This window comes from Saccostrea cucullata, unplaced genomic scaffold, assembly GCF_032062105.1.
Source record: "Saccostrea cucullata isolate Sc308-1 unplaced genomic scaffold, CSIRO_AGI_Scuc_v1 ctg2927, whole genome shotgun sequence".
NCBI classification, from domain to species: domain Eukaryota; kingdom Metazoa; phylum Mollusca; class Bivalvia; order Ostreida; family Ostreidae; genus Saccostrea; species Saccostrea cuccullata.
The window spans coordinates 11,049-24,115 of record NW_026925775.1 but is presented as its reverse complement, the minus strand read 5'-3'; the positions used below and the strand labels follow the sequence as shown (position 1 = coordinate 24,115).

General features: G+C 32.5%; 1 protein-coding gene and 1 long non-coding RNA gene across 2 annotated transcripts; both read right to left on the bottom strand.

The window, feature by feature from the left end:
- Positions 1–1,357: 1,357 nt before the first annotated feature.
- On the bottom strand, positions 1,358–4,471 carry LOC134269793 (uncharacterized). Its single transcript, XM_062752001.1, has 7 exons — positions 4,329–4,471; positions 4,134–4,210; positions 3,905–4,028; positions 3,235–3,377; positions 2,887–2,981; positions 2,269–2,596; positions 1,358–2,154 (listed from the first exon to the last, which is right to left on the bottom strand). The coding sequence occupies exons 1-7, from the start codon at positions 4,469–4,471 to the stop codon at positions 1,358–1,360; spliced, it is 1,707 nt and encodes a 568-aa protein (XP_062607985.1).
- A 116-nt stretch (positions 4,472–4,587) lies between these two features.
- LOC134269797 (uncharacterized) lies at positions 4,588–5,481 on the bottom strand. The gene is made up of 3 exons (XR_009992644.1): positions 5,417–5,481; positions 4,796–4,930; positions 4,588–4,690 (listed from the first exon to the last, which is right to left on the bottom strand). It is a non-coding gene; the product is annotated as an uncharacterized LOC134269797 (long non-coding RNA).
- Positions 5,482–13,067: the final 7,586 nt, after the last annotated feature.

The following is a 13,067-nucleotide window of genomic DNA, read 5'->3' as shown; positions in this document are numbered from 1 at the left end:
ATCTTTGTTTACATTTGATACCACGTGTGAAAAAGATAATGATTGTAGTGAGAATTTTTGTATTGCAAGAGCTGCCTGTTCTAAAAACTGCCTTGACAATTTTACATTGAACAACTTACTGATCAAATATACAGCATTCGGGATTTGGAGAAGGCTGAGAATTAAACTATGATTATGACCAGTTTATATCAGTTATCAAAAAATATCAAACCCTCGAAAGAGAAAAAAAGTATACATACACGTTTCGGGAACAAAAAAAGTAGAAAGGCATCTGAGTTTATATAATTATGATGTTAAATATGGTGTCCCGATAGGGCCATTGCAAAAGTGTGTTAGTGCGTTAGAATCAACACGCAGGCGCATTAATGACAATGCACTAGCGCGTTGTCATTATCGCGCTTGCGTGTTGTTTCTAACGCGCTAATACACTTTTGCAATGGCCCTATCGGGACACCCGTTAGACACTCCTCAAAACATCAACAATCTCAAGGCATTACTCCTCGTGTCCTTGTTATCATGGGAAGAAAAGTCTCAAATGCTTTTACGTTTCAGGAAGTCAGAAATGCAGTGCTATACTTAATCAGCTATGCAGGGGTGCATTCTTTTTACGCTTCTGAAAGTCCAGAAGAATTGCAGTGGAACGATTCCGGACGGATTCTCTCTGTCCTTTCTAAAGAGGTGCAGCAGCGGAAATTATTACGTAACACAAATTGCGGATAAAAACGTGATTCTCCAATGTGCAGACTGCAATTTGTACTTTTCCAGCTTAAATGATGTTAAAATGCATGGATACACAATGGACATAAGTGAGTTTTGTTACTGTGCATACATTTTTACTCAAAATGCTTACTTAAGGGAGCTCTAAACACTGACAATCAGGATAATTTAGGACTTTATAGAAATATATTTTATAACTGAGTTCATTAATGATTTTTTAAAAATATTTTCATACAAGGATGCCACCTTTTTTAATGAAATAAAAATGATAGAAATAAGGGAATATGTAGGAAAGTGAAAAAATGTTTATTTTTTACATAAATAATTTTCTCCAAAATTTCTCGAAGTCCTACATCATTGTTACATAAACCAACATACAAAAAAAATAAAATACATAGAATGACCCCAACAGTTCAGAAATATTTTGACATTTTATACAAAAGATTACAAAAAATGTAAGGATAATCACAGATATTTTTTGTATATATGGAATTTCTGAATTTTTCTACAAATTTAAATAAAGGTTTTGCCATTTGGTGTACAAAAATTCATATCTTACATGGTGGAGCCAGGTTTATAAGAGAGATAAAAAATAAAATAACACAACTTTACAATTATAAAAACAAAGGGAAGTAACTCTTTACAACTGACTTGACAAATAATTGGACACCGAGTTGATTATTTTCTTACACTTTGTAACTCTTGCTTTACCATTTACAATTTCTTGAAACAAGTTTTTTACTCCATCTTCACCATTTCTTGTGTGTGCTAGTTTAATATAATTCATATTCAAACCAGATTTTGCAATTTTATTTGCCATAAATTCTGTAATCACTTTTCCATGGACTAAGACGTCAAGAGATTTCAAATTGTCATTCTTTACTGAAGAAAACTTTAGATGCTGTAAAACATAATCGTACATGACACTTTGACTCAACAGAGTGTTGAAAGGAATGTTATGAAAGTTCACTAAATTTTGTAGGTCCATAGCATCAGTTAGAGCACAATGAGAAACCCCTGTTGACTGGATTCCTGCATCTCTCATAAGAGACTCCTGAGAAAAACTGCCAGTTTGTGTCTTTAAATCAGAATTTTTAAAAACCTCCAAAGTGTCGATAAAGCCGACAATACATGTATTCATCACAATATTTTGTGACATAATGTTTTGAATAAATAATGGAAAGTCAAACCGTAATCCATTGTGGCTCACAAGAATGTTAGAATTCGAGTCCGATAGCCACTCTGAAAACTTTTGGAGTGCTGATTTCAAGTCTGTTGTTGCAAGTTTTTGATCCCTGTAGTAAAGTTCATGGTTTTTCATATGGAGACCAGTCACACAAGTTGCATTTGCAGATATTGTACCATTGGGTTTTATGTATTTTTGAAATATATCCTGTCCTCTTGCAGCTCCTATTTCCAATATTTCTGCTGATGAACCTATAAGACAAATCTGAGACAATGTATCTCTAGAAAAAAAAATGGATATATATATATATATATGAATGTCTCATGGAAATACATGTGTATATATATCTGTATATAAAACTTTACCTAAACCTGTTGTTTCTAGGTCAAAGTAAACAAATGTGCTATCAGTATTTCTTAGTGGTATTCTCTCTGGTTCAACAGTGGCACTTGGAATGGAATTGATGTCCTGCTCCTCATCCATTTTCTCTAGTCCAACGGACGTTTCATATGTTTTTCCTTCACGCACTTCTTTACAACCCTGATCTTGACTTGAGGATTTCCTAATTTGGCATCTCCTTTTCTTGTACTCTGCACTACTCTGTCTTATCTTCTGTAACTTTCTTTTTCTGTCCATCTTTTCAACCGCCTTTTCTGTATAGGCTCCAGGAGACATATTCAGTTCATCATTGACCTGTAAATATACATGTAAACATAATCATTATTCATTTACATGAAATGAGAATACATGTATATGGTTATTTTATATTGCATAATTTTTTCGATTATTCAAATATACTTACTTCTTGTATTTAAGACTTTCCAATGTTTTTCTGTGCAACAGCTGCAGCGATTCTGAAACTTGTACTTTCTGATCCTGACAGAAAGAGGCTCTTTGGATTTTTTGATGCAACGATGTGATTAAAACTTTCGCATGCTTGTGTCGATCCAAGATCAGATAGTTTATCAGCTTGTTGTGCATACGTCTGAATAATGGCTTCCAAGTCCTTTTTCAACTCTGGACATGTTAGATACCTGCTGTATGGAAGATTCCGTGGAAGGTAACTTGCTGGATTCCGCTTATATTTACACCATGAAGGACATGCCAGATGGTCTCCATACATATGAGGAATAATACACAATAAGGATTTTTTCAACTCTTCAGGTTTTTTCTGGTTCTGGGCAAGAACATAAGAAAAGCATTTCTTTAGATGTGTCATAGTTTTTCCTCTAAGTTGTTGATACTTTTTGAACCTTTGCAAATCATACAGTTTGTTTGAAAATGTTTTTTTCAGGTGATTTCTGTCACTGAATTTGTAATACTTTGCTCACACTCTTTCCTTGCATGTGAAATTGTCGTACTGTCATCATCCATTACTAATTCATGTGGATGGATATGATCTTTTTCCAAGTCTTTCAACATCCCCACAATCATGTCAGGCTCCATAGCTTTGGCTGAGCCATCCCAATTCTTCCTGGAAATTAAAATATAAAAATAAGCATGTGAAAAATATAAATATTATACACTGTATTAATTAAACAATAAAATACTTTCTTTGTTTGTTATTACTGGAATGAACGGAAGCAGCTGTTGCAGAAAAAATACATAACCCGCTTACGCGGGTTATGTAAATTTTTTCTGCAATAGCTGCGACTGTTCATTCCAGTAATAACAAACAGAGAAAGACATTTATTTTTTATATTTATATCTGTTTTAATAATCAATTAAAGTAGGATTAAAAAGATTAATTATTGTATTAATGATGCGAACGTCTTTATACGTTTCATTGATGGAACAGCCACTGATTAAGAAATCTGTACCAGCGACATGCCTATTGTAGTTTATGCAGTGATGAACGCAATGGGTTTTCTTCAGAAATAAAGGAGAAAATATTCAGTGGATGTAAATATTTTGCAGTGACCTTCAATCACTATTGATTTTTTCTTTACTTTACATATTTATTTTTATATATTATACATTTGATACTTATCAACTTTTTACCTGCAGTCATGGTCAATGGGCTGAATGCCTTTTCTTTTTGCATTTTCACAAAGTCTGCATTTTCTGCATCTATAATCATACCGCACTATTTTCCCAGATTTATCACCTATTAGTGAACTGTGACCTGTGGTTAAAAAAATAAAAAGAGATATATTCATAATCACCCCATAAATAAGTTTTATTTTCAAAAAGAAATATTTTTTTTCAAAGTTTCTTCTTGAATGCATACCTGAATAGCTGTTATATTTCCTTCCACTAGATCTTGTTTGCCATCCAGCATCAGCCGCAACTCTTATTTCAACTTTCCTAAAAATATATAATAAAAAAACTACACTGTCATAGGAGAAATAAGAAAGACAAAAGGGTGTTGAGATCATGACATTTGGTATATTTTTTTCATAAAATTTAATTTTATAAAATTTACCCATCATTCAGTTTTATTTCTTCATCAAGAGCCTCATTGCAACTTTTTTTGGCAACAGATTCAATAGCCTTTCCTGCTTCTCTGTCTCTTTTCTTGACTGTTCCAGCCGCTACACCAGGGATATTCAATGAAGCAAATAACATCTGTAAATTAGAGAAACCTATTCCACTGCTGGTAATACCTACAAGACACAGAATGAATTGAAAATAAAATATTATTCACTGTCAAATATGCTGCATTATTAAATCATATTGCAAAGTTTTCTGAAATTACCTGCACCAAGCTTAGTGTTCACATCCCAAATGTTTTTTTTCATGCCGCTTTCCAGTGGGGATGTTTGAAATAAAACTGCATATAGTACACTACAAAATTAATGAAATATTTCATATGAATCGAGGCGATTACTTACAAACTTAAGTTCATTTATTATAAGTGTTTATATTGATGATGATGAATTTGACATTTACCTTTATGTACAAAATACTTCCAAGGCCATAATGCCTCTCTTGAAAACAATCACATAGATGTAATACAGTCCCACATTTCTTGCATCCTTTCTGTAGCTGGGCTGCTAGCACACCAAGTTCAACCACTCGACGACCCTTTGTATGATCATACATGTATTTGTTTGAAAGTAAAATTGATATAAAAAAAATATCAATATGTAAAATACCATTATAAGACAATGAAAACAGAAAAAGGAATTGATGAAAACTAAAGTTCATTTTTGCATTCTACATGTTTTGTGCACATTCTATGTAAAATGTGTAGCTTGCAGAAAGCCTTGAAAAAAGAAAACTATTATTTTTGAAGTTGTTTTATAATATTGTCAAACATTTCACTTGTTTTACAAACCTATAAAATAACAGAGACCCTTTCAAAATAACTGTAATGTACTATTATTTTGCAGGAAAATTTTTTGGTGAAATATGACGTAGAAGCAATTGTTAAATATACATAATTTAATATCTATCAACAAAAACTTTTCCATACATTATTAACTTGATTAATTTGCCCTGCAAAAGAGTAGTAACACAGTCATTGTCTAAAGGACTCATGCCTCATATAAGGTTTACATTTAGAAATACCTCATGCCAGTCAAGTAGATTCTTTGAAACATCTGGGTGCAAAGTGTCTTCCTTATTAGTTTCGTCGGGCGGATCGTCGTTTCTATCGTCGCCTCTGTAATCTTCTTCATCATATTCCGACCAACCCTCGTCAATGCTGGTACTCATAATATTTTTACACTGATTTGGGGGTCTTGAATAATCATGATCCATCCTTAACAAAATTTCGATAAATATAATAAAAACAAAATATACTATTACTTCTAAGGACATGATGTTTTTTTTTTTCAAGTTTCCGAAAGCCGTTTTAGAATAGATAGAATGACTATCGTGCAGTTACCTGAAGACCTCTGTTTTTCTTTCAATTGCTTCAGATGTAGGAATTGGAACAGACTTTATTTTGGGGCGAAATCTTCCGCTTTTATACCGTTTTCTCAAACATGTCAAATTAGTGGACATGCTGTCTGTCATCTTCGTCACTCTTTTCCTACCTTTTTATCCTAAAGAGCGGAAAGGGGAGTAATTCATTTTATATTTTTAGAATATTAACGGAATTTTTTTCCCGAATAAATACGAAGGGCGGATCACTCCAAGTTCCAAAAAATACCGAAGCTACCGGAAGACTCTTTAGGTAGTGCAGTGTTTAGAGCGTCCTTAAAAACTTAAATTCGTAGGGATATTTATTGCGCACCTTATTCGCATATAAGCCATCATATAGGCCCAAAATGGGTCAAGAAAATCTTAGATTTTTTAAGGGAAAGTGGGGTGGGGTTACAAATCTAAACAAGAGGCCCATGGGCCACTTCGCTCACCTGAGCACTGTGGCTAGGAAAAGTAGAAACTGGTTTATTATTGAAAAGTTTAAATCCAAAAGTAGTCCCAAGAGCAATCAAGGCTTTGCTATTCTTGAGAAGATGATTTTTAAAGAAGTTTCGAATACGAGGGTTGTTCGAAAATTATTGAGACATTGTGTGTACTTTGCTTTTTAATGAACGTCTTTCGGTGAAATTTTGCATATACGTTTGACATACACTAAGAATTAATAAAAGCAAAAAATATTCTACAAATTTTGAATATTTTCTGTACAATGCTACATAAATGCGTCAATAGTTGGGGTATCCGGAGCAGTCACGAAATCAGATATTGAAAATATGTAACAACAACTTTCTAACTCTTCTTGGACCCATAATAAGAGCGAAAATAATTCAGTTTACGTGTATAATTTTTCAGCTTTATTTCAAATTCATGTTGTGCAACTTTGTTAGAATTTTGATCTCAAATACGGAGATAATTAAAAAATTAAGCGCGGAAGAGAAATCTGCAAAGAACGAAAAAATGGATTTTGACGTCAAGGGCGGAGCAGCCAACATACCTGAAATTGTGTGTATCGCAATGTAGAACTCTTTTCCAGACAGGACGACCTGATAAAACCATAACAACGGGGGAAAAAATAATGTGTTGGGTTTTTTTCCCATTGATATACATTTTTTTTTTACAATTAATTCAACCAAAGTGAAATCAAAAGCACCGGACAACCATCAATTATTATATACGATATTAATATCGTTACGGTTTTTATATCGTTGACCCGAATTGCATAAATCGGCACTGCATGATTCTAAGTCATCCTTTCCCACAAATGAAAATTTTACACCGGGGTAGCAACGCCATACATTTTTAAAGAATAGGCTGAGAAAAGAGACTGTTTGATTTTTGTAAAGTTATATATAATAACAAAGAAGGAAAAAGTATTAAATGCTTCGCGATCGTCTTACTTGCGAAACCATCTCCGGCTAACGTGACGTAAAATGATGTAGCGATGCTGCTCCGGGTCGATAGACTTATGCATGTTTATCATTTCACCGAAACTTTTCTTATTATCATAGGAATTAGAAATTTTGCATAATTGTTCAATTCGTTCTTTAAAAAATGTTGATGAATTTTCATGAAATTATCTCCGTCCTTTATGGAGTAAATGTAATTGTCTCAATAATATCCGAACAGCCCTCGTATATGTCTATGTAAAACTTTGATTGACCACTGTGGCTTCGCCCTACCCCCGAGGGTCATGATTTGAACAAATTTGAATCTAAACTACCTGAGGATGCTTCCGTATAAATATGATCAATAATGGCTTTGTTATTCTTGAGAAGAATATTTTTTAAGAATTTTCCTATATATTCCTATTTGAAATTTTGGTCGGCCATTGTGGCCTCGCCCTACCCCCGGGGGTCATGATTTGAACAAACTTGAATCTACACTTTCCCCATAAGTTTCATCTTTCATGGAACAGTGGTTCCTGAGAAGAAGACTTTTAAAACATACCACCAAATTTTCATTAATTCCCAATTATCTCCCCTTCATTTGAACTTGAGTCCCCTTCACCCAAGGATGCTTTGTGGCAAGTTTGGTTAAAATTGGCCCAGCGGTACTTGAGAAGAAGTCGAAAATGTGAAAAGTTTACAGACAGACAGACAGACGGACGCCGGACAAAATGTGATCAGAAAAGTTCACTTGAGCCTTCGGCTCAGGTGAGATAAAAAGGACATGTACGAGGGACAAAGTGCATTTAAAAAGACAAGTAAAAACTGTTATAGTAGGGAAAGGGGTCGTTCACATTGCGTTCTTTTTTTTGTATCTCCTCTTGTTTATGAAAGCATGTCCAAATGGTAACTGAACGAAGGTTTACCTTTCAGAACACCTCCCCCTTTTTTAATTCTGCCAAATATTAATATCTTTTGCAATTGAGTTTTATAATTTGCAATGTACATGCAGCAGTATATACTTTGATACTGATGTATATTATAAGTTTAAAAGATGATATTATTTCTCATCTATGCGGAGGAAATCCATCCTTGTGACGAAACAAACGGCAGATGAAATAAATGCTGAAAGTCAAATGAAAAAACGCACGGTAACCCAGTGCAACAAGTGCAGCATTTACTTCAACGACATGGGGTTGATGTCTCAGCACAGATGTCAGATACTACCAGCAGGGACACCATCATCAGGTAATTAATGTTAAATTTAAAAAATTACAGATTAGTATACGTAGGAGGTTCAACTTTCATGAGATTAATATTTCCTCCTCCCATAAGAAATAGTAACTAATTTTGTGCTAAAAAATATTAAAACTGTTACTCACAAGCACTTATTTTATATAGGATATGATCTTCATATTTTGGAATAAACACCATAAATAAATACATGTAACAGGTTGTGTCTAAATTAGGGATGTCAATTTTACTCGGACAGCTAAGTGGAACAGTCGGATGCTTTAGTCGAACGATAGTCGATTATTCGTTTAATTTTAAAATAATTTTTCATATCATTTTCATTGTTTGTCTCTTACTGACTAGTTTACAATTATATTTAATCTATGTCATCACCATTATACAACGAATTTCTGAATTGTTAACATGTATGTAGTACAATAAAAACTGTACATCAATATGTATACATGTACCCAGTGTATTTAATTTCAAAATTAAAATATTAGCTGCCCATTTTATCTAAATGCAGAATATTAAACGCTCGTATTTGTCCTTTCTTTACATAACGGTAGTACATGTACCCCATAATTGAAGCCAATTTCTACGTGTCCGTCAGTGATCTTTGACGGGTAAACAATTAAGAAGTGTCTCTTATGAAAACAAACAGAGAGCGAGAGCTTGGGATATATTTTAATTATGAAATTTTGTGCAAACAATCAATGATTGAATAAAATCATTATCAGAAAAAGAAAACACGGTTTAATTACTCTCATAACTGACCCCAGTTGACATGTATTTACAATTTTGCAATAGCTGTTTAATTAGAATTCTTTCTGAATAGTTGTATCACGTCAAATCTTAGTTTCAATCTACAAAACTAAACAACTGCCCTCTGCCTTTAAAACAGTAAGAGGTAGACATTCATTAATAATCATGTTTGTGATTTTTCTTTCCCACTCTGCTTTTTTTTGTAATTTTTGCGGAGAACGTACTTTAGGAAAATTTCACCTGAAGACTGTGTATATGTTTGACTGATTCGGCATATGATACATCATGTTTGATGTTACACTGCGCTGCAGAATAAAAATTCAAATTCACATAACCTTGAAAACACTGTTTACCTTTTTTAAGCTATACCAAAACTGTAGATTTTGAAGACATGTTTGCCGAAGATACATCGACGTACATACTTTGAACAGTTATACCATACCCTTAATTTTACATATCAAAATATTGATCTGTAAATAAATGAAATGGGGAAATACAAGTTTATTGCCTTGAATTCAATATTACTTTGATGAAACACATTTTTAACCGACTAAAAAATTTTAGTTGATAGTCGGTATGATCGAACGATAGTCGAGTACTCGAATATTCGTTGACATCCCTAGTCTAAATGTATCTTTTTGAATGTTAAGCATTGAAAATATATATTTCACAAGATGAAACACACCCTTTAAGTCCGGTTTAATGGTGGCTTATAGGTCCTTAATGGTGGTTTAATGGTTGTCTTTAAGTCACCATTAAGTCACCATTAAGCACCTTTAAGTAACATTTACTCCACCATTAAGTTACCATTAAGCCAACTCAAAGTCCTTAATGGGTGCTTAAATGTAGCTTAATGGTGGTTTACAGGTCCTTAATGGTAACTTTTAGACCACCATTAAGTCACCATTAAGCTACCATTAAGCTAGACTTACAGGTGCTTAATGTCCAAACTCCATTAAGCCACCATTAAGTCACATTACGCAGTCGATAATATTGTTTATATGGGTGAAAAATTATTTTTAAAGTGATTTGTTATCAATATTATAAATGCAGAGTTCGCACATATCTTGATTTGGTAAAAATAATGAAAAAGAACGAAATTGAAAATTCAAAAAAAAAAAAAAAAAAAAAAGCCTCAGTCGGGGCGCGATCCCATGACCTTAAGATTTTAATCCAAACGCCTTTTTTTTTTTTTTTCTCTTTTATTGAAAACTTTTCGCTTCGAGTGCAGTGAACAGGTGACCCGACTTACTGAGCTATCACCGCTACACAAATCCAAACGCCTTATCCATTAGGCTATCGCCGCTCCTAACAATATGAGGAAAATATTAAATATTTAACCTTGATTTTTTCAAATTTGTTTGGACTTGTAAAGGTATTTACTAGTATTTTGTTGAACATTTCCTAAAGTCTTGAATTGATTTATTAATCAAAATATAAACAATTTTATTTGTGGATCTTTTTGAAAGGCTTATAACACATTAATATTTCTACACTGACTGAGTTCGGCTTTTAGATTGATGTAATGTGATTGGGTTCTTCGCTCTGTTATTCGAAAAATTTCGAAATGTAAGCATTAAATCATGATTGAAAATAAATTAATTATACATAAAACACAAAAATCTATCATTGAAAAAGAAAGAAGAAAAAACAGATTCTACTATTATTTTTAATATACTGCGGATATTAACGGTTTCTGTGTCAACAATTAAGTGACAATCCTCGCGTAAGCGTTACCTGGTTAATTACGTTTACAAAAACTTTTTTTATAATATCATATTCAGTTTCAATTCTTTTTGTATCAGAATGGGTATCAAAATAATTGACTTTTTACGATGAATCATAAGTTTTAATTTGTTATATGCTTGCGTTAAATTTAAATTTTGTAAAAATAATTGATCATTAAAATTTGTCAGTGTACGTTGTGTATGTATAGTTTCCTGTTAATTAACCGGGGACGGGGGGACACCTAATTAAGGTCTGACCAGTCGGTTTATTGTACACTGATCATCTGTTAATCTTACCCCGTTTCTCAATGTGTATACATCTGGTCGGATGTCATGTTTATTCTGATCGGCCGTTCCTCTGAAAATTGATTTTGAAATAACAATCATTGAAGACCGACTAGATTTTGACAGATACTTACCGCTGCATTATTAAAAAAAAAATAAAAAAGGAATTAATTAGAATTATTCATGATGTAAAAGCCATTAAAAAGTCAATCTTTGAAAACTAAACATTTGTACATCAGTAGCCCCCCCCCCCTAAAAAAAAGGACAGATTATTTTTTCATGAGATTATATAGTTATATTCCTGTGAATTCTGTAGCGGAATGTTTCTTTTAACACATGAAATAAAAAAACCATTTTGTTTTTAAAAAAGTAATATATATTTTGTGTTCATGAATATAGATAATTTTAAGAACAAATTGATTTTTAGTATTGTAAATTTAAGATATTTCACAAGGACTTGTTCACGGTGTGTAAGAATTATAATTTATTTTTAAAAATCATATACACTAAAAATAAAAACAACGCATGTAATAATGATTTATTTAAAAAAATTAATATACGGTTCTGATACAGGATGTCTTGTTTCATTATCACTGTAAATGATTTTTTTTTAAAAACTAGACACCTCGAGCAAGCCCCTGTGCCTATTAGCTAACTTTGTTCCCAGTGATCAAGTTTATGCATGTTGACAAAAAACTCGTAGAAATTATGATCGAGACAAAATTATGAGTTGGAATAGATTTTGCGTAAATGATATTAAAATAACTAAAAGTTAGTTCAAAGATTCTATATAAGATGCGTAAAAGTTTAATGAGGGTTGACCATTAAGTCACCATTAAGCTCAGCTTAATGGTGGCTTAATGGTAGCTTAATGAAGTTTGGACATTAAGCACCTGTAAGTTGCACCTTAATGGTGGCTTTAAGGAATTAACTTCTTTAAGGAGGCTCATTACACCACTTTTTGATGACGTACTACACAAAAAAATAAACCTCCATTGTGTCGACCGGTTTCCTCTGGGGACGAATTATACAGGTACCTCTATAATATGACCCTGACCTTTAAAACGCTTTAAAAATAGATGAAACATGCGGTGTCATAAACAGTGAAAACAAAGTAACGGATTCATTATGCATACGCCAAGAAGAATTGCTTTTAAGCAGAAACAAAAGAAAACAACAGTCAAATCTTCGCCAAACAAGTAATGCCAATTTCATAGCGATGCATGCAGTGAGTTCTATCAATCAATGACATGTTTGTATGGAGGAAATTCGAGTTAAAATCTACAACCTTGTTGAAATTAAAATTTTATTAATTGCACTGTTTACTGTGTTGGTGTTATTATATATATTTGCTTTATTGATTTAAGTGTATACTCTGGCAATTTAAAGCTTTGTTCTGAATTTTAGATGTAATGTCAAACCAGTGACGTATAATACGTCACTGGTCAAACGTTCCTTAGTGTTTTGAGTAATTTTGGGTAATTAGGAAAGATAACTCTTGAAAGTGGACTTTTTATACCCAATATTTTTTAAATTGGATTTTTTATTTCGTTTAAACATTCTTCATTCAATTTGACACATGTAATTCATTGAAATACATTCCTTGTCTCTTCAGAACTCATTTTCTTGATGTTTTATGCATAGATTAAAAAGATAATGACATTAATTGTTTTTTAGGATAAAATCATTTTTTCTAATAAAATTATTATTAGGTATTATGATGTATTTTCACTGTGTGTACTTGTCTTAAGAAGATGCCCATCATTTGACACTGAAAGTTCTGAAATTCTGTTAGTAATAAACTTGAAATGAAACAATTCAATTAAATTAGACAAAAACTAAAAAATTCTATAAAAAATATTTATGATATCAATACCCCCATCTGGATATTTGACATCT

Coding starts and splice junctions, on each gene's coding strand:
- LOC134269793 (XM_062752001.1), bottom strand. CDS start 4,471: ATGTTATTTGCTTCATTGAATATCCCTGGTGTAGCGGCTGGAACAGTC. Junction 4,211..4,328: donor GAAATAAAACTGAATGATGG/GTAAATTTTATA, acceptor ATATATTTTTAG/GAAAGTTGAAATAAGAGTTG. Junction 2,155..2,268: donor CCTAGAAACAACAGGTTTAG/GTAAAGTTTTAT, acceptor TTTGTCTTATAG/GTTCATCAGCAGAAATATTG.